This window comes from Apus apus, chromosome 5 (assembly GCF_020740795.1).
Source record: "Apus apus isolate bApuApu2 chromosome 5, bApuApu2.pri.cur, whole genome shotgun sequence".
NCBI lineage: Eukaryota > Metazoa > Chordata > Aves > Apodiformes > Apodidae > Apus > Apus apus.
In genome coordinates, this window is record NC_067286.1 from 48,884,217 (window position 1) to 48,904,991 (window position 20,775).

The window sequence follows — 20,775 nt, forward strand, 5'->3', positions numbered from 1 at the left end:
ATCAGTTTTGTGATCAGTTCCATTTTAAAAATGTGTACTAGGCAAGACAGTAACACACCGTTAACAAATCAATGAGACAATATGCACCACAATTTGAACTGAAGCTTACTGTAGTATTTTCAGTGCAAGCACAACAAACACTGTTGCTAGTGCTACATCACAGTCATTGCTGAAGTCAGCAGGAAGAAGACGCAGTCATGTGCCAAGAAAGGAGTAACAGCAGGTAAGGCAAATCTAGAACGAGTTAGTGTCTATATAATTACAGTACGTCATCTCACAGTCAGAAAGCAGTCTGAGGCAACTTAGTATTACATACTACTCTTCTTAACAAGTACTGAGAATGCTACTCAACACAGTTTCAGAACAGTGTATTTCCTGCTAGGGAGAGCCAGAGTCAGGGACTACCCTAAAGAGACTATGGTCAGAGTGTCCACAGTTTTAATGAAGAAGTGGATATCACTGAAGAGATTCAGGACATAGAACTTCCCTGGATACCAGTTAAATGCTAAACTCAATGGGAAGAAATGTTTCACTGAGAAATACACTAATTTGGATCTTCCATTGTGGAGTACTCCACAAAGGTTTTACCATCTCACATCCTTTAAGAGCTGTCAGCAGAAAGCTTTTCAATTACACTCTGTTCTAGAAAGCAAAACCGTCACCTAACCCTGCCATATTCTTGAAACTGAATAGAAAGACAGAGATGGGAACACAGAAATGCTGCATCTCCAATAACATGCTGGAGATTTGTAGTGCTGGCTATAGTCCTGAAGAGAGATAAAGCCATACATTAATCTAAACTGTACCATAAACTCAATTTAACTTGTATTACACATTCAGTAACATCAGTAAAACCTTTCCCACTTTCATGAGGTCACATAGTAAAAAGCTGAGTTACCTAGTTTGAATTATTATGTACTTATTTCAATGTGAGCTATAATGTTGCACTATTCACTTAATCCCATTTTTACTTCCATTTAGGATGTTTAATTGTCTTATCCTAAAAAAAAAAAAAAATTTTGAAGGTTATTGTAATATTATTTTCATAGTGAAAGGGGAAAACCACACCACAAATAAACATATAATCACCACCAAGTAAGTCCCACCTCAGGGTTTTTTTTCACATTGTACTGAGAAAAAAAATTATCTGATCTAGTGGGATGGCTAAAAGGTGCTGCATATACAGAAGTATGACAGGACACTTAAGACATACAAACTCTCTCAGAATTACTCCCTATAAAGCATGAAGTAGAATTATCCTTATTAAAAAAATAAATAAACTATAAAAATAAAAACAACAAATCTGTAAAGCTGCAGGAAAAGATTAGCAGCTCCCAGAAAGTGCTTCCACCAGTGTTGCCACAGCTGGCAATGGCTTGCTCCAACATCCTCAGTTGCTGCACTCAGTTGATCTCTGAAGTCATATAGCCAGGAAAAGCAAGCTGAAGAGCTTGTGTCTGAGCCACATTCTTTCCAATGACACTGTTAGAGCAGTTCTTTGTCCCCCCCAAAATCAGTCATTCTGTTCACCAGCCACTCCAAGGAACCTAAATGACCACTGCTGGAGGACCTTTCACAAGGAACACTTTCCTCAATTACACGACAACTGCTCCAAATTTGAGAGGCTTTAGAGAATACTGCTGCTACCAGAGACAGAACAGTGGAAGGATTCTCCCATCTCACCAGACATCACCATGCTAGGACTGGTATCAGAACCTGACACAACAACTGCCTGTGCAACCTGCGTGAAGCCAACATATCTGTCATTAGTGCAACACAATGTACACTCAAGCATCTAACAAGTGTTACTATTCTAGCAAATAGTACCACATTTCAGTGTGTTCAAGCACATCTTTCAAAACAGCAGCTTTGGGAAAGCTCTTAATTTACAAATCAAGCAAAAGGAAAGCAGTTTTGGAAACAGAAAAATTTACTTCTCCATGGCCTTTTTCTTCAAGTCTGGTTGATACATCAACTGAAGAGTACCAAGGAAGAGAACTAAGCTTGGACAGGAAGAAAGTACTGCCCAAGTCAACAGGATTAGAGTTTCTCCACGAATTACCTAAAGCTATACATGACACAGCAGGATAAAGGATGGCAGCACATCCTGAAAAAAAGAAGTTGACAGGATCTTCTAGGAGACAAGCTAGCTGCTTAGGTGCACAATTAGGAAAAGCTGGCATTTTCTGATTTTCTACTATAGTCCACAGTAATCAGTATTGAACTAGTAATGGTAAGGAGGAGAGCATGCAGCTAAGGGCAACAGCTAAATACAACAGATCAATCCAAAAACAAAGACTAAAGAGAAAAGCCAAAACATCATGGCACCCATAAAAATAAAGAGGAAAGAGTGGTACTGGTCACAATTATCACCTCTGACAGGAAAAAGCAAGCAAAGATGTAAAAATATTGCCACTGCAAAGACAAATCTCCACATGCAAGGACACGAAAATCAGGCCAACACATTGTTGTTCTCAGACCCCTGAAATTAGGAAAGCCTGTTTAGAGCCTGTTTAAGTGTAGGAACCAGAGCAAAGTATTTCTGCTTGATGAAAGATCTCCAGATGACATAAGAGACCCGGCAGTCACCTGCACTACAACTCTGAGATGACCAAGTGTGAACTAATAACTGTTTAAGCTGGTACTGCACAAATTACTGTTTGCTGTATTTCTACTTTTATGATCTTAAGAAACAATATTTCAACAGTGGTTGTTTTCAAGCTAAAATGTGCTGGCTCCTTGTTTCTGGACTCCATTGCATATAGGTTTTAAAGCAGATGGGCAAAGAAACTAGAGAGTCCTTTACTAACTAGATTAGATCAAGCAAGCTTCAAATACGAACTCTGCCTGAAAGCTTGCTAATCTTTACAACGTGAGACCAGCTCTGCTGTTTTATTAAGCAGAACAATGAACCTCAGACAATTTAAAGCAGAATACAGAAACCAAGAAGGAAAACAGGAGAGAAGACACTAATATTTCAAACTATTAGGTGTCAAATGCCTGGTCAATTAATCAACTTGATTCTAACCTGTTACTTTAGAGAACGGTCCATTGCCACCCACCTAACAGATCTACTTTTTTAAGTTACAGGAACAAAGAACAGATGCTGTTTTCCAAGTTATAGGAACTTGATATTATCCTTCACTGAGAGCGAAGAGTGAGTGTTTTTCCTTGAAAATAACCAAAACTAGCACATTCCTTTCTGGAAAAACAAAAGCAAAACACAAAGCGACGGCATAACAGAAAATACACAACTATTGCTTCTTAGACACTGAAGAAAATTCATCTGGGATGTTAACTGTTTTTCTGCTATATATAAAAATTACTCTTCTTTTGTAACATTGTACAGCAACTGAGAAATATCTGTGAAGGGAAGTGAAAAGTATTCCACAGTCCTTGAAATCTGACAGACCATCACAAACTAGTAATTGTCAGGTTACTCAATATGAGCACCATTTAATCAAGACAGGGAACTATCTTATAAACTTAAAACAGAATTTTAAAAGCATACCATCTCAAGGACTAAATGCATTTTTCTTAGGCTAGAGAAGAAATTAGAGAAAAAAAAAACCAACAAACCATATGCACAGTTCTGAACTCACATCACGGAAGAGAAAATGCAATTCATGTTACTCTGAACTCTAGAATCACAACTAAGATAACTAGAGTGACAGCTGTTCATTCTCTATAATAATAGAAGAGACAGAATTAAGGACAAGACCATATGAACTGAAAAAAATGTCTAGATCTTGCAAAGTTGCTCATCCCTTTATAGAAGGCCTGGAAGCCAAAACTTTGGACAGCCAAAGGTGACAAAGACCTCTGAAGTTATAGCTAAGTGGAGTACAGTAAGTGGAAATTTAGATGCATGAAAGGCTGTGTGGAACATGACAGGAAATAATCATTACCATTATGAAAACAGACTGGAGCTGTGGAAGACTATCTCACCAAAGTTATCATTTGTACATGAGAAGTTGAAATAAAGATAAAAGTGTGGATGTTTGAGATTAATGATCCGGGTCCCCAATAGTCTGATTGGAAAATGCTCTTGATAAGATCCATGTGTATTCATCAGCAGTAGCCCTTTTGCTATTACAGAGATGATTTTGCTATAAGGTTTGTCATTACTGGGATATGAATCACTATGAGGTCACCAAGACTCAACCTAGAAGTACCTCCATGGTTAGCTAGAAGCTTAATGTGCAGTAACACTATACATCACATAATAGTCAAAGAAACTCAAAATGTAATTAGGCAAGATGCTAATGAATAAAGTTGTTATAGATAATCTAATACTGAACAGAGTTCAAACAGTTAGATCAAAATAACAGATATCTGAAGCCTGTGCATACCTTTTCAAATGAAATTATATCTAAGTATAAGGTATGAATTAACTTTGGTTTTCTCAGTAATCAGAAATCAGTACAGCACTTCAAAAACAATACACTTTATTCAAACACAGGCACTTTGAACACTCAAAAGTAACAGAATGTAGATTCATCAAGAAAAGCAACTGACAATTTAAATTGTGATGGAAGGTATTTACATATTAGCTTATGCAGACATTAACCGGGAAACATAAGAATTATCTTCAGAATCACCCTCTCTCAAGTAAAGCTTTTATAACCACTTGTCAAAGCCAGCATAAAACATATACAGATTAAAAAAAAAGAGAGAGAATAGGAACCAGTCACAACAGATTGCAAAACAAAACACAAAAACAAATACAGTGAGTGTGTATAACGCAAGTCCTTCATGAACCAGGTCATCTGCTTATCTATGGGAAGAGTCAGAAGCAAAGAAAACATTGGAGACCTTACACCTCATCAGTAGGATTGTATAATGGCTTAAAAAAGAGGAAAAAAAGGTTTACAAAACATATAAAATTATGCCAAGCAATGAAGGGGATCAAACAAAAACTTTTACATTAAGAATTTAGCTGCAAATCACACCCTCAGATTCCCAGGCCTTCTCATTAGCTAAAGCAACTTTGGAAAGTGTTTTCTGAACCCCTTCCTGAAAAACCTTTTAACATGCATTGAAGTGGTATATAAATTTCCTAACTCTTTTGTGGAATCCAGCATGAGCTTTTCAAACATCATATTTAGAATACACTGGAACAAAGCTAAACAGCAGGCTGACAATGAAGACTGTGACTACTAGTTCTACATTATATTAGACATTTTATAGAATATCACTGAATCAATGAGAGCAAAAAGAGCAAAAGGCACCAGGCCCTTTTACGGATAATTCGAGACAGGTTTGTTAAATTCCAAAGCATGGGAAAAAATGAAAAAAGAAAATTAAAAAAACAGTCATAATCAAAGCTTATCATAATCAAAGCTATTCGATGATAAAAAGCAATACATTCCTAAGCTACAAAACATTTTTTAAAAGTATTGCTTCTGTAAAGTGTAGAATACAAAGATTCAAGTTTTGATTAAGGATGATTCTTAAACTTATTCTCTTAAAACACTCTTTATACTTCTCAGAACAATATGAGAACACATTTTAGTGCACAAAAGAGAAAAGCTTTGTAATATTCATCTACTATCTCCTGAGAACTAAACAGTTTACAAAATTAGTACATACAGACAAATGAAAAGCCTGTCTTACAGAAAAGATAATTAAAAAATTTTGCTAAACTTTCTAAGAACATTTCCTTTTAAAAATATTTAATAGACTACTGTAGAGGTGCCAGATAGAGCTCCATAATAAAGGTTGAATACCCAAATGCATGATTCATCATGCTTTTTAGCCATAGAAATTATCACAACGCCTTACAAGGTAATATGAACCTTGCAGTTTACAAATAAACCCACTCAAAATTCTCATTCAAGAAGGGATAACTAAAAACTTGCAATATTAAAACTTTAAAATAGTCCATGTATTTTTGTGTTTTATAGTTTTGTACTGAATTGTAAGTTAGACTATTCAACTCAAGTACAGTTCCAGGTTTTTGTGTCTTTGGAGCCCCGCAGCCCATTGCCATGTTGACTTCTGGGCTACACATGCCTTTTTGCATGTCACGTGTTACAGACAGACAAACCTCGAGATAAAGCAAATTCTTTAGCCCAAAGTTTGTGACAGCATTCAAATGAATCCAGTATCCTCCTCAAAACAGACTTCCCAGAAGGAAAAGAACAAACAACATCTGTACTGCCTATCACCCATACATTCACGGAGTGTATCACAAATACCCTTCCAGATCCCAATTTTGCTAATCTCTGCCTCTCACTGGGCAAAGCAGGGAGTGCACATGCATGCAGCAAGATGGGCAACATCCTACCTAGCCACATACACTGAAGATTCAGGATCCTTGATCCTTTTTTTATTTTTTCCCAAAAACAAGAGCTATAACAGAAGTCAACAGAATGTGGGTGGGGGCAATATTGCTGTTAACAGTTCTACATCCTTCTTAGCTTCCTACATCACAAGTCTTTTGCACGCATCCTTCCCTACCACGTTTTTTTTTCTCTAATAGGCTTTTACATTTGTCATCATTCAGTTTCACAGCACTATCAGGAAAAAGAAAATGTGAAGAGGCAACAATATTCTTTTTTCACTGTAAATAATACATAATTTTTTAGATCTCCGAAAAGCTTAGAAGTTACTTTGTGAGGTTAGCCTTTAAAAAATAAAACCTTTGCCTTTACCAGATTCCAAAAACCAATGCTGCAGAAATTTTGGGTTTTGATTTTCACTGGAGAGCTTCAGTGACAGTCAGAGACACTTCCTACTATTTTATCTTTAGCATATTTTTTCTGCTTTGTGAAAAGAGAAGGTGATCCCACTTTCCCCAAAAACTAATTTCCTTCCCAAAGTGAGAAAAGTAAGACAGTGAATATTCTGAAGTTGCTGAATCATGAAGTTTCTATCGAGGAAGAAATCATTTGTGTGACAGGAGAACAAAAAAAATAAAAAGAAAAAGTTACTAAAGATATTAGGAGAAAATCATTATTTACCAAAATGTGTTATAAAAGTCACTGCTGTGCCCCATCTGCAACATAACCAACTGTAGGAACAATCATTGAATCATACGCAGGCCTACACCTTGCCCAGCAGTAAGGGGACATTCTGATTCCTTGCATGATTAAAATATGTATAACTTTGAATTATTAAAGTAAAATATATATATATACACACGCAGAGCAGAGCCCAGCATTTGTAACACAGCAAATCACATGGCATCTCACAGAGGCACTCAAGTGTTAGGCACCACAGTTCCTTCTCTATCACAGATCCAATCTATATGCCTATGAAGTGATTTTTTTTCAGCAATTGATTTTTGGTCATGCAACTGAGGAGTTTCAGGGCTCTAAGAATATGGGATATAGAGCAAAAATTAAAGTTGATACTCCATATCAAAGCCAGCACTGTAATTTCAAAGTCAAAGTTTAAAAGAAGTCAAACCAGGGTATGACAGGGTTAACAATCAGCTGGGAGCTGTGTAGAAATAGCACTGCATGTGCTCTAACTGTGCATTTTCATACGCCGCAATACTTGCTTGAAGGTAACAACAATCATCTGTTTTTTTCTTGAAGATACTCGTTTCACCTTGAATTCAAATTTTACAGAATGTTCACTTATTCACTCGACCACAATCAACACTTGTCTCTAACTTGTTCAATATTTTAGAGTAATTCCAAGACCCAAGTAATTGCAAATGCAAAGTATAACTATGGGTTCACCTGCATTTAGTTCATTTGAATATAACATTCTTTGTACTTAAAGGTTCAAGCAACAACTTCCACAATATGAAAATGAGACACTCCCTTCTCAAAGAAGACACTATTTCTACCACAACAGTACATTCTTTCAAAGCACTGTAGAGACTGACCTCTTTTTCATCTGCCAACTGACAGCTACTTTCAATATGTAATTCTAAATCATACAATTAGTCACAGAGCTAACAACATCAAAGAAAGAACAGAGAGGAGGGGAACACTTGGAATCTAAACAAATTGCACATTAAAAGGATATTCATGGTATACAACCTCAGTATTTAGGAACAACAAAAATCCTTTGGCTCCATTTCTAATTTTTGCATAACCCCACACCCTCTTTCCCAAAATGAAGCAAAAGCAAATAACTGTGCCGCACACAAACTGTGGTGGGTTGACACTAGCCAGCAGCTAGGCATCCGCAGAGCCCGACCCAGTATAAATAAAAACATAAGAAAAATACCCAAAGTATCCTACAGATTTATATATTTCTCTATCAAGAGAAGCTGACAGCAGTTTTTCTCCTCAAATTATCTGCATCTGTGTGCATTGTGTAGAGACAAGTTCTGAAACAGCACCTTGCTATGTCTTGCATGGGGATGATACTATTGACACCTTCAGAAGTAGGAGTCTCTCAGGAGTACAAAAGCAGCTCCCTCCTCCACCCTAATGCTCCAGAAATTGACAAGCCATTGCTGAAAGCATTTTTCCGAAAGCAGAGTTTTCAAAATACTTAATAAGGAGATGAAATTTAGAAGGGGAGAAGCAACTGATTCCTAGTAAGCTGAATTGCCAAAGCTTAAAAAGACACAAGTTTGAGAATGTTTAAATTGAAAGCAAGTATTGGTATTTCCTGAATCTATAAAGCTCCAAGATCAGCATCAAAACAAAAAATGCTTATTAAGCTATACTAGACCGATTTGTCTAGTTTATGTGAATGTGTTTATTCCTTAAATCTTTAAATAGCTATGCAACAGGGATATGTGCTGTCTCAACTTTTATAAAAGAAATCTAGACACAGCTAAGTAAAAATATACTAAATAAATGTGTTCTACTTCCTTTCCCCTTGCCCCTTTTTCTCCTGCACACTGAAATCTAGCAACACCCAACAACACAATTATGTTTTCCACCAGCTCTTTCGCTGCTTGAAAGAAGGAAACTACAGTCCCTTTGGTTTCTGCGTAGCTATCAGGAAGAGTCTTTTTTTTTTTTTTTTTTTTTTTTTTTAAAGCTGCAGTGAGAGCTACGTTCCGCTGGGGCACCTCCACTGAGCCCCTAGACTCGAGTGACGTGGGGGGACAGAAGGCTAGACCAGACCGGAGACCCAGCACCATCACCTGCCTTTCCCACCCATCGGCCCATTAGGGAACGTCAATTACATTAACCCAGGGGACGAGTCTCTCAAACTTTCGCAATTAACAGCATAATATACTTTTACTTAATCGTGAAGAAAGAAGATGAGAGAAAAGAAACAAAGAACATGGGTTAATAGCACCTTCTAATAAACACAGAGAATATGCATCTTGCTTATGTTTCAAAAGCACATCTAAAGGGACAGTAAAATCCCGATTTACTCCAGTACTCAAGTTGCTTGCAAACTTCCGCGAAGCACAGAGTCCCTATTAAAACAAATAAAGATTTTACCCAACAACCTACGACAGATAATTTCTGCTGTATCTTAAAAAGTAGTATGTATTTCACGTGTTGAACTACTTCTCCGGAGGGTCTTCAAGTAACTCCTGAGCCACAAGAAGATTCGTATAGAAAAAAACCATAGCTCTGCGGTTACATGTTGGCTTATTCCCCACCCCACCATTCCGGCATTTCACAGTGGTCAGAGAAAAGCTGTCACACAAAACATCATTTCACTGTCAGACCGTCCCCCCCATTTCAATACTGACAGAGCATAAGTGTAAAATACTGAATTTGAGTTAAAAACAATAAAAATTAAAAACGGCTAAACGTTATCTCCAGTCCCCTATCTCCTTCAAAGCCGTCAAATACGACGGGGGAAGTGGGACAGTGAGCCAAATACGCAGCAGAAGTCCAACCGAAATACTTCTCTCCAGAAATAAAAGGGAATCTCCCCACACCCTCATTTCACACACTCCTGCCCATTTCTTTCACCTTATCCTCCTTTTTCCCCTCTCCGAAATCGCCCTGCTGCTCCCGAACAACTCTCCTGAGCCGTGCTCCCCAGCACTCGTTCCCCACTCCCCGCTGCCCGGGCCCCCCCGCCGCCCCCGCCCGCCCCTCAGCGCCCCCCCCCCCCCCCGCTCCGCCGGGCCCCCCGGGCCCGCCCCGCTCACCGTTCCTCAGCTCGTGCTTGACGGTGAGGAGCGGCAGCTCCCCTTCCTCCGCCGGGCCCGAGGGTCCCTCCATGTTCGCACAGGCGGGCGCTCCCCCGCCCCTACCGCTCCCCGCGCGCGTGTGAGCGGAGGCGGGGGCACGTCACCTGGCCGGAGGCGGATCCTATGCTCCCGGGGCGCCCCGGGGAGCGGGAGCCATGCAGGCGCGCCGGGGGCAGCTCTCCTCCCCTCCGCCTTGGGGATAAACGGGGGGCGGGGGGAAACGCACCAACCACACCGCCCAACAACAAACAGTTATTAAAATACAGGGAGGCACACGCACGGCGGCTTCCCTCCCCCGGCCCTCAGAGCCAGCCCATGTCCTTGCGGCTCCCCTCCCCCTTGCTCCGGCCGCCCTCCCCGCCCCACGGCAGGGAGCCGAGCCGAGCCGGGCCGGGCCGGGCCGCCTGCGCCAGGCGGGAGGAGGGGGCGCCCTCAGGAGCGGCTCCTGCTCAGGCGCTCGCGCCCCCTCCCTGCCCCCCCCCCGCCGAGCGCTCATTGGCCGCGCGGGCGCGCGAAGCCCCGCGGCTGTTGGGCAGAGCCCGCGCGACGTGCTCCTTCCGCCGCGCGGCGCGCCCCCTCATTGGCCCCGCGGCTGCGCCAGCCGCTGGCCCCGCCCCCCGGCGCTGGCCCCGCCCCCCGGCGCTCCCGGGGCTTGTTTGTAAACATTCCCGCCCGCCTCTCGCGCGGCCCGGCCCGGCCGGGGGCGGGCGCCGCGTTGCCTGGAGACCAGGGAAGGCGCTGGTTGAGCGCTGCGGCTGGCAATCATCTGAGGGAGCGGCCTCCTGCTGCAGGTTGCGGGCCCCTTCCGTCCTCCTTGGGGGTGGGGGGCAAGCGGCCCTGGGCTCCCCCGCTGGCGGCAGGGAGGCGGCGGGCAGGGCTCGGCCCGGCGGGGCTCGGGCGGCGGGATGGGGCCGTAGGGTGTCCCCTCGCCGAGGGACGCGCCGGGTCAGGGAGGAGCGGCACACGGACTCCGGGGGGAGGCTGCCCGCGGGGCCCTGCCCGCCGCTGAACCTCCGCCTCGCCGCGCGGGCCGTGTCTGCGAGCCCACAGCGGCCCGGCCCGGCCCGGCCCGGCCGCCTCCTGGGGCCGGAGCAGCTGGGGAGCTGCCGGTCAGGGCGGCACGCCGCTACGTCCGCCTCCAGGCCCGCGCTCAGCGCCGGGTGACAGCGCCGCGGCCGTGCTCCGCGCTCGGGTCAGGCGGGCTCCGGGGCCCCGCAGAGGGGGATCGCGGGTAGCGGTGCCCCCGGGCGGAGGGGGCTGCGGGGAGAGGGGAGCCCCGGGTCGCGCCTGACCGGACCTTTGCCTTTAGCCGCGGCCGGGAGGAGCGTGGCACGTCCCGGCCAGGCCGCAGGGGAGCGGGTAGAGCCGTTGTCTTGGCAGGTTGCAGAGGCTGAATTTACTGGAAGATAAAACAATCTGTGTGATCGCGGAAAGGTCACGAAAGAAAGAGATTGGTTAGTTAAGCCGGCTCGGGGTGTGCTTGTGTGGAGCGAGTGGGAGAAGGTGCTGGGGCGGGACACCCGTGTTGCCAGAGCACATGGTGCAGCTTGGGCATTTCCATTTGGTCCTGTAGCTGCGTGGGACACACTGCTGACAGCAGGGTTTGATTTCGTTTTTAGGGAAGATGTATTTTAAATCATATTAGACCAGCTTTCCTGTTCAGCTGTGTCTGTGCTATAGCAATTCCTGATCTTGGTCTCAACCTGTGGACTGACTTGAACTCAGCCTAGTTTCATTGCTATGGCTCTGCCTTGGTGGTTGCTGGGCCTGGTCCTAAACATGACTGGATTTTGCTCCTGGCTTCACCTTGGACCTCTCTCTTCATCCTGATACTGCTTATGATCTGAATTCTTGGCTGAATGTGATCTCTGTCTTCAGGTCTGTGCTGCTTTGGTGCTGTAAGAGCACATCCTGGATGGCAGGGTCTCTGCCCTCCCAGTTTTGTCTCCCAGCTCGCCTTACCCTTCGGAAATAATCCTGTTCTTGCTGATCCCTGACAATCTTAAACACCAGGTTCACCCTTAAGTTACCTGAATGCTTGCTAATTTAAAGGGGGTGGAAATATGCCCTAATTAGAAACCTATTTCAAAGGTGGATCAGACCTTCTCCCCTTTCACACAGTAGCTTTCACATCCTTTTCCTGACCCTCACTACTAGCGGGTTCATAGCTGTGAGCTTCCTACAGGAAAAATAGATAATTCTCTCCCTGCTACCTGTGGACCTCCCATTGTTTTATACCTGGTCACAGATGCATGCAGTGTAGGCACATGCTTTCCCTAGTCCGTGTATGTGTGGTGACAGTTAAGTATTTCCTCCACCTGGCAGCCCTGATGAGTGAGGTACAAACTCCTGCTACTCATCAGTGCCCTCAAATCTGCAAACGTGACACTTCATGGTTATTTCCCCCAATTTTCCCTTTAAGAATTCCTTTAAGGCAAAATTTCTGTGACATAATTCAGCTTTATGCAACCTGTGGAAACCTGTATTAGCATTTATATGAATGTAAATAAAATTAGGTGCGCAAGTCAGTGGGACCTGGTGGCATCCATCCACGAGTCCTGAAGGAGCTGGCAGATGCAGTTGCTAAGCCTCTGCCCATCATGTTTGAGAGTTCATGGCAGTCTGGTGAGGTTCCCTCTGATTGGAAAAAAGGAAACACAGCCCCTGTTCTTAAAAAGGGAGAAAGGGAAAACCAGGGGAACTACAGGCCGGTCAGTCTCCCCTCTGTGCCCATCAAGATCATGAACCAGATCCTCCTGGAAAGTCTGCTAAGACACATGGAAAATAAAGAGGTGATTGGTAATAGCCAGCATGGCTTCACTAAGGGCAAGTCATGCCTGACCAATCTGGTGGCCTTCTACACAAAGGCTACAGAGATGGTGAATGGTGGCAGAGCAACTGACGTCATCTACCTGGATTTGTGCAAGGCGTTTGACTCTGTCCCACATGACATCCTGGTCTCCAAACTGACAAGGCATGGATTTGACAGATGGACCACTCAGTGGATAAGAGATTGGCTGGATGGTCGCAGCCAAAGAGTTGTGGTCATTGGTTCAGTGTCCAAATGCAGGCAAGTGATGAGTGGTGTCCCTCAGGGGTCAGTATTGGGACCAGTGCCATTCAACATCTTTGTTGGAGACATGGACAGTGGGATTGAGTGTATCCTCAGCAAGTTTGCTGATGATACCAAGCTGCGTGGAGCAACTGACACCCAAGAGGGAAGGGAGGCTATCCAGAGGGATCTTGAGAGGCTGGAGAGGTGGGCCAGTGCGAACCTCATGATGTTCAGCAAGGTCAAGTGCAAGGTCCTGCACCTGGGTCAGCACAACCCCAGGCACAAATACAGGCTGAGGGTAGAATGGCTAGAGAGCAGCCCCAAGGATAAGGACTTGGGGATGGTAGTAGATGAGAAGCTTGACATGAGTAGCCAGTGTGTGCTGGAACCCAGAGGGCCAACCTCATCCTGGGCTGCATCAAAAGAAGTGTGGCCAGCAGGGCCAAGAAGGTGATTCTGCCCCTCTATGGCGAGACTCCACCTGGAGTGCTGTGTGCAGCTCTGGTGCCCTCAGCACAGGAAAGACATGGAGCTGTGGGAGAGAGTCCAGAGAAGGGCCATGAAGATGATCAAAGGGCTGGAGTACCTCTGCTATGAAGACAGGCTGAGGGAGTTGGGGCTGTTCAGCCTGGAGAAGGGAAGGCTCCAGGGAGACCTAATAGTGACATTCCAGTACCTGGAGGGCCTACAGGAAAGCTGAGGAGGGGCTTTTCACTAGAGAAGATAGTGATAGGACAAGGGGTAATAGTTTTAAATTGAAAGAGGATATATTTAGGTTAGACATCAGGAAGAAATTCTTCACCATGAGGGTAGTAAGGTGTTGGAATAGGTTGCCTAGGGAGGTTGTTGATGCCCCCTCCCTGGAGGTGTTTAAGGCCAGGTTGGATGAAGCCTGTGCAGCCTGATCTAGTGTGAGGTGTCCCTGCTCCTAGCAGGGAGTTTGGAAACTGATGATCTTTAAGGTCCTTTCCAACCTTAACCACTCTATGAATCTATTATCTCACTTAAGTCTGTTTTGGAAGCAATCTGATATGTTTAAAGCTGTCCGCATTCCCTTGAGACAGATCACAGAAATCACTGTTCTCTCAATTTCTTATTTAGTAATTTCTGACTTGTTCCTTCTGAACGCTGTTGCTTGCTGTCCTTTGACACTGTGGAACAAGACTCTAATTTGCAATGCCATGTCACATACAGCAGCTGTGTTCACACAGAGTCTGGGTCTGGTACATCAAACACCAATGGAATAAACTGTCTTCTGTTAATCTATTATTCACATTCCAGTATTATATATTGGTGTGTGTGTTTGGATGCATATATATAAAATGCATGTACATATATACATACACAAATCTCTACAGATTCCTGTAGAGAGATTGAGTTTAACTATTTAAAGTTGATACGAGCTGTCTGCTATAGGATTGTTTACAGAACTTTTGTTTTAGGGCACTTTTGGGTTTGGTTCTCTTCCCAGAAATTTAAAAAGTTTAAAAAGTACTATTTAAGGGTTTCAGAGTATTCCTGGTAAAACTTTTGAAGGTGTTTTCTGCGAAGCACTGCAGGTGTTCTGTTGAGGTATCTCCCTGTAGCATATGTTATTCACACAACTTCACTGAAAACATACATCCAGTTACTGCCTTTATGACAGTGTATCATAGCAAGACTATAAATATAGGAAGCTGGGTCACAGAAGGTGTTTTCAAACTGAAAAATAATTGATTCACTAACTTTTGTCACTTGACTTTAGAAATCCCTCTATGCAGAGGGATTCCATTCCAGCAAATATTCTGTCAGCATATTATACGACAAAAGGGAAAATAGTGAAAATGTAAAATAAACTCTTAAATTATTTGCTAAATTAAATTTTTGCATCTTTGTAACTAATGGCTCCTTTGTACAAATATTGGGGAGTGTCAGTTTTACTTCTTCTTTACATGGAGTACCACTTCTGATTATTCTGTGTCACAGATATTACATTTTAGAGAGACTAGTACCATATTTGATCCAGTGCTACTAGCCTGCACTTCGGACTAACTGTCCCTGGCAGCCTCAGAAGAGAGAAAATGCAATCTGACTCCTCGCTGTTCTGTGCTAGCACTCAGTATGAGTAGAGCTGGCAATGAATCCAGTAGTTGCTAATAGTCTTAATTTCAGATGTTCATAGCTTGACAGACTTTATCTGTTTATTTGCCTCAGGCTGAAACCATCTCTTTTCTCCTTTTAAATTTCAGCTAAAGCAGCTTCAAAGAATGAGTCAATAACCCTAAAACATCAAACCAAGGTTAGTGATCCATTATGGTAGTTACTGACTGTGCATATAACAAGACACAGTGATTACCCTGTATATTTAGGCTTAAGTTGTGACTGGGCTTGGAAAGTACTAATTGCATTAACTGAAAGTTCATTGTTATCACTGAGGAATCCTGCTGATGCTTGCACCTTGGAAAAAGTAACTGAGCAACACAGTGACTCCACTAAAAAAAAAAAAAATGTGTTTTTTTTTTTACATAACAAGCTCCAATGTTGAAATATTTTTGCAGTGGGATTCTTTGTCATACCCAGAAACAGCAAAGCAGCCTTGCTGAATGCCTGGAAAGAAACATAACCTTTTGACAGACAAAAAAGCTATGCTGGCACTGAAATCCTAAACCTCCTATTAGTAGCCCATGAGTACAAGACTATGCTCAAGTTTTGATTTCAACAGAACTTGTGGAGCAGTGGAGGATTAAACTTGGTCATGTGCTTGATTTAAGTGTGGACCTACCATCAGTAAATGGTCTGGGCATAGTGGGTTGGTTTCATTTTCTCCATCATCTTTGTCTTTGAAATGTTACATGGCTCTGTGATAGTTTGTAAAAGGACAGCGTTCTGTCAGCCCTAAAGGTAGATAACAGGTAGGTGGTAACATACAGGCTACATCTGTAGCAGAAAATAAAGTGGGTTAGGACTCTTTCTTTAGGTGTCAGGGCAGGTGGCATGGCATAGGATGGCATAACTTGCATGCACACAGCTAAATTCTTTCCCCTTCAAAACAGGGTGGCCTTTTCCATTCTGTCTGCTGGATTTACACACATTACAAACTGTTGCTGAGCCATTTGAGCCCTCAGATTGTACAAGGACATCGCCTGGAAGTGTACTAGTTAGGGACCCAGCCATGCCCAAAAGCATGCCAGCAGTCAGAATTATGGATACTCAGATGCCAGCACTCAAATTCTGTACAGAAAGTACAGAAACAATAATGGGCTGTAGACCCAGAGGGAGTACAGACTAGTCTGTAAGAGACTCCTTCATAGTTTGGAGAAGAAGATCCACTCCTGCTGTGTAAACTGGGCTTTTAGACGTGCAGCTCTGAGTGCAATTTAACTGACACTGAATAAAAAAAATATTATTTGTATCATATGCATTCAATAAATTGCCTGTCCAGTGTTGAAAGGAAAAATATTTGTCATAAAAAATATAAAAAATTATGGGATAACACAGAGCCACTCTCCCTCCAGAATATAAATGTATTTTAAGTAGCACATTCAGATTCATGCATATGGTAAAAGCACCCTGACAGGTCAGTCAACCAACGTGTTTGGGCTGAGCATGTGCTGCAAGTTTGGGAACATAGAGTAACAGAGTGCTAAAGATAGATGTCCTTTTTCTACCCCACAACACAACTGTTCAAAAATATGTGTATTTACTTGCCATTGCTAATTGTGAATAGAGGGAGGAAAAATGTTGTGGGAAATACCCACATAGAAAGATATTATTGAACTTCATTTAAGAAAAAAGTGTCACAACATTTCCTTTTTGGTTCTAAAAGAGGTGGTGTGCCAAGCTGGTTGGAGGGCTGAGGTGAAATTGAAATGCTCACTTCTGAGAGGAAATGAGAGAAAGAAAAAAAAATTAGTGCTGTAGGTGCATGCTTCCAGGGAGTCACTGCTTTACTGTTCTGAGGTATTTGATTTACTTTCTTTCTGAAGGAGAGATACATATGAAAAATACAGTTTTTATGAATCTAAAGTTGGAGGCATCTGGCTTTTGCTTATGGTTATTGAATTGTTACAGAAATAGGTGTTATTTTCAAAGTACAAATGTTGGAAAGCTAGATGATACAAAATGTTCCCCTTAATCACTTCATGGAGAATGTTTGCACAGCAAGGAAAAAAGAGGATCAAATTTTGGAAACCACTACATGAATTTAGGGAAGGGATCTCTGTGAAAGGCAATCATGATATGAAACAGCTTTTGTAAGAGATTTCAATACAGTGTTAGTTCTAGCCTAGTTTACATTTATTCTGTCTTTTTGTTTTGTTTTGTTTTAATCTGCAATTGAACATTTTGTGCTTGGTAACTGTCAGAAAAGTAGATTGGGTAGGTAAATTTGCTGTTTGAATTACTTTTGTATGAAACTGCTCTGGCCATCCATTTTCTCTCTCTGAAGCCACTTAATGTCTTACCATGAAAGGAGAAGTTATGCTATGCATCCAAGCCTAATAATTCTCTTAACGGAAGTGGTACAACTCTGTCAGGAAATGGATCATTTCTTGAAAGAGTTCATGTAAGTGAAGGTGTGTCACTGATTCTAGGGTTATATCTTTGATTAAGCTTAAGTTCTGTTTCAGTTAGTATTCATTTCTTCACTGAAAATTCATTTATTTTTTCTTCTGTTACAGTAGAGTTGCAACTACTATTCCAGGCAACACTTTTTAAAGTTTATTTGTTAAAAATCTACATGCCTATAAAAAAGAAACAGAAAAAATATTTGTTACCTTACTCAGTCTTTGATGAGGAAAAGGAAAATGGATGGACACTGTCCAGAGGGGAAAGGAAGCAACACTATCTATTAAAATAGAAATAAGGGTTGATTTCAATTTCTAATCTGCTTAACTGCTTAAAATAGGATTAATTTCCTAGGTAACACAAATAATTGACTTTTGGACCCTAAACCTCAGTCACTCACAATACTTTGAAATTATTTTCAAATTTGTTGGAAGAAACACAGAGGGCTGTTCTACATAATGGTATCATTAAACCTCTGAGTAATACTTACTGCAGTGTAATTAAACTCAAAATCATTTTCAGAAGACTCACATGTGAATTCTCACTATTTTGAAAATTGACTTTACAGTCTTTAGTGAATGGGGACTTTATAAAGGCAAAGCTAATCAAGATGATCTGAAAGCTAGAGATGGGGAAACTAAAACTTTTAACTCAGCATGGAGACCATGAGTACATCCTCATAGCTGCAGAAGCCATCCATCTGTTTTCTGCTCCCAAAGAAGGAAGCAAAAACATGAGAAAAAAAGTGATTTAATGGCAGAGCTTAAAGCTCTGCATTGTAGTTCTTAAAGAGAGCCTACCAAAAAGGAGATAAAGGAGAAGTGCCACATAAAATGAAGAGGGAAAGGCATGGATGAAAACCAAGAAGTTAATTTCCACTTTTTTTTTTTTTTTTACTGACATAAAGATACTGCATCTGTTACCATAAAGCAAAAAAAAGATTTAATGAAGTGAACAATATTGCAGAGATTCCTTTTTTCCTTTTTCCCTTTATCTTGACAAAAGTTGTGTGGTTACTGATTTTGAACCTACTCTTTTAAAAGATGCTCCCATGAATTGAAATAACAGAAGAGAAAATCGTGAAACAGTTGGATAAATTAAAAGAAATACATTCCAGACTCAGGCGTTGTATCTCCTGGAGGTTGGAAGGAACTTGGAGCTCCTCAGAAAAAATACTATAACTCCCATTAGTTTCAAGTACTAGATCAGGTGACTGAAAGGCACCTCCTAACATAGTGTAATATAATAGAGCAGATTATGATTTAACATAAGCAGCATTACAACTAAAAACTTAAGAGTACCAGGAAAATGTTTTGAGGAAAGATTTGAAAACTGCCCTTAGTTTTGAAGAATGAAAAAAAAAAAATAATGATTTTTTTTAAATCATGAAAACAGTAGATAAACATGATTCCATGAACACACACCAGATATAAAATACTGCTGTGAAAAAATCAGGTAGTAAAACCAGTATTTGTAATGATAAATTACAGATTTTCAATGTCTTAAAAACTGGGGATTTTAACTGAAGTTGCATAATTTACACTGGCACTGTAAACTGACTCAGGACTGCAGCTAACTGGTCACTGGTACTCGGCAATTCTGTCATTTCAGTATTGTTTTTCTTAAATTTTAATTCCATACTGATTTTTTGAGATACTGGGTACAAACTAGGTTATGTCTAGCTCAACATCCTGGCTCCAGCACTGGCCAGTAGCAGCTGTGTAGTGTCACAACAAACTGTGGTAAGAAACTTCTGAGGTTTAACTATGCAGTTTATTAATAAAGACCTCCATTTATTTGCTTTTACTTTGCCAGTTGCTAGTTTCATCTGATGATCCATAATGATTTAGTTAAAAAAGAGAGTAAAGAATTATTACCTTTTATCTCCTCCATGCTCTTGTATGGATCTGCCCCTATTTCTTAGGCAAGCCCAGAATGCGAAGCACTCATTCCCCCTACTTCAAAATGTCCAGTAAATTACTTGCTGTAGTCACAGGTTATGCATCAGGCACTAGCAGCTCTTTGAGCTTTCAGTAATCCAGGCAGAGCCTCATTTCTTTCATATTTCTTAGGTAAAGGGCTTATAGGGTAAACCTAAGTTATTTAGATGTTAGAATCCTCAGTTTCAATACACCTCTTTTCTAATGTAAAGTGTTTGCTGTTGACTGTGTTTCAAGAGGATATCAAAAGCCCAGTTGGTCAGAGGACATTTTACACTCCATTTGTAAATTCCTCAAGATTTGCATTTTCTCTGAAGTGTTAGACTTCTATGTAAAGAAATGTTCCATTAAGCAATTTTTCTGTGGCTGTCATTTATTAAGTTTGCCTGAGTGAGGTTTGGCATACTCTGCTTTACAACATGTCACATTCAAAGTTACTTTTCTGTTGTGACTGCTTGTTAACATTTTGATAGGGAACGTTACAGCAGTGCAGATTATTTACATTGTAAATAACTCCGTTAACTCTGAGCTACTTCAACCCCTTTACTCCCCCCAGTGTTTTCTGGATTTAATGAAGATTTACTAATACCACATCCCTCTCCAGCTTCAAAAGAACACGTTCTTATTCAACTAGATTTTATTATGCTAAATCCACCATTTTGGTCATAGTGAGTTGTTGTGAGATGCTTTCCATTATTTTCCTAAGGCTTTAGATTATAAATTGGTTACACTGTTTCACTGTGTGACAATATTTTTCTTTAGAAAGATATGTGACTGCAGACAGTGGACAAGCATGAGGTACTGGTTTTGTTTATACATAAGAGAAAATAATTGCTTTTGAATAGCAAGTACCAAAGCAACAGAATTATGAATCATTTGGGGTTGGACAAGAACCCTCTGCTGGCCTGGAGGGGCAGAAATGAGTCCCTGCTTTTGATAAACAGAGTGTTAATTCCTAATTTAATCTTGTGTTTCAAGCCAGATCAGGACCATGCTTTCTGTAGGTTTTTGTGTACCCTTTCTGACTTAAAATATCACACACACACACACACAAAACAAAACAAAACAAAACAAAAAAAAACACACAAAAAAAACCCCACCATACAGTAGTTCCTCCTCTAAGGCAACAGTCTTCCCATTGCCTCTTTCTCTGCTGAAGT

The 20,775-nt window shown here is 41.6% G+C and overlaps 3 protein-coding genes across 9 annotated transcripts in view; 1 reads left to right on the forward strand and 2 right to left on the reverse strand.

Moving 5' to 3' along the window:
- TTC7B (tetratricopeptide repeat domain 7B) overlaps positions 1-9,787 on the reverse strand; it is a 215,422-nt gene extending 205,635 nt beyond the window's left edge. Inside the window, exon 1 of the mRNA XM_051622576.1 lies at positions 9,784-9,787. The gene's annotated coding sequence lies outside the window, so the exon portion shown is untranslated. The remainder of the gene's footprint in view (positions 1-9,783) is intronic.
- RPS6KA5 (ribosomal protein S6 kinase A5) overlaps positions 1-10,383 on the reverse strand; it is a 74,812-nt gene extending 64,429 nt beyond the window's left edge. Inside the window, exon 1 of the mRNA XM_051622577.1 lies at positions 10,034-10,383. Within this exon, the coding sequence (XP_051478537.1) occupies positions 10,034-10,106 (73 nt within the window). The 5' untranslated portion in view covers positions 10,107-10,383. The remainder of the gene's footprint in view (positions 1-10,033) is intronic.
- A 383-nt stretch (positions 10,384-10,766) lies between these two features.
- Positions 10,767-20,775, forward strand: part of DGLUCY (D-glutamate cyclase) — a 50,696-nt gene continuing 40,687 nt past the window's right edge. For 3 of the 7 annotated variants that reach the window (XR_007889604.1, XR_007889603.1, XM_051620544.1), the window contains exons 1-2: positions 11,385-13,145; positions 15,359-15,408. Coding sequence is in view for 2 of the 7 variants with exons in the window: in XM_051620544.1 (XP_051476504.1) it covers positions 13,097-13,145; positions 15,359-15,408 (99 nt within the window). In the remaining 5 variants the exon portion in view is untranslated. Of the gene's footprint in view, positions 10,867-11,384; positions 13,146-15,358; positions 15,409-20,775 lie in introns of those variants that run through there. The other 4 variants (XM_051620540.1, XM_051620539.1, XM_051620541.1 and 1 more) reach the window with 4 other exon arrangements.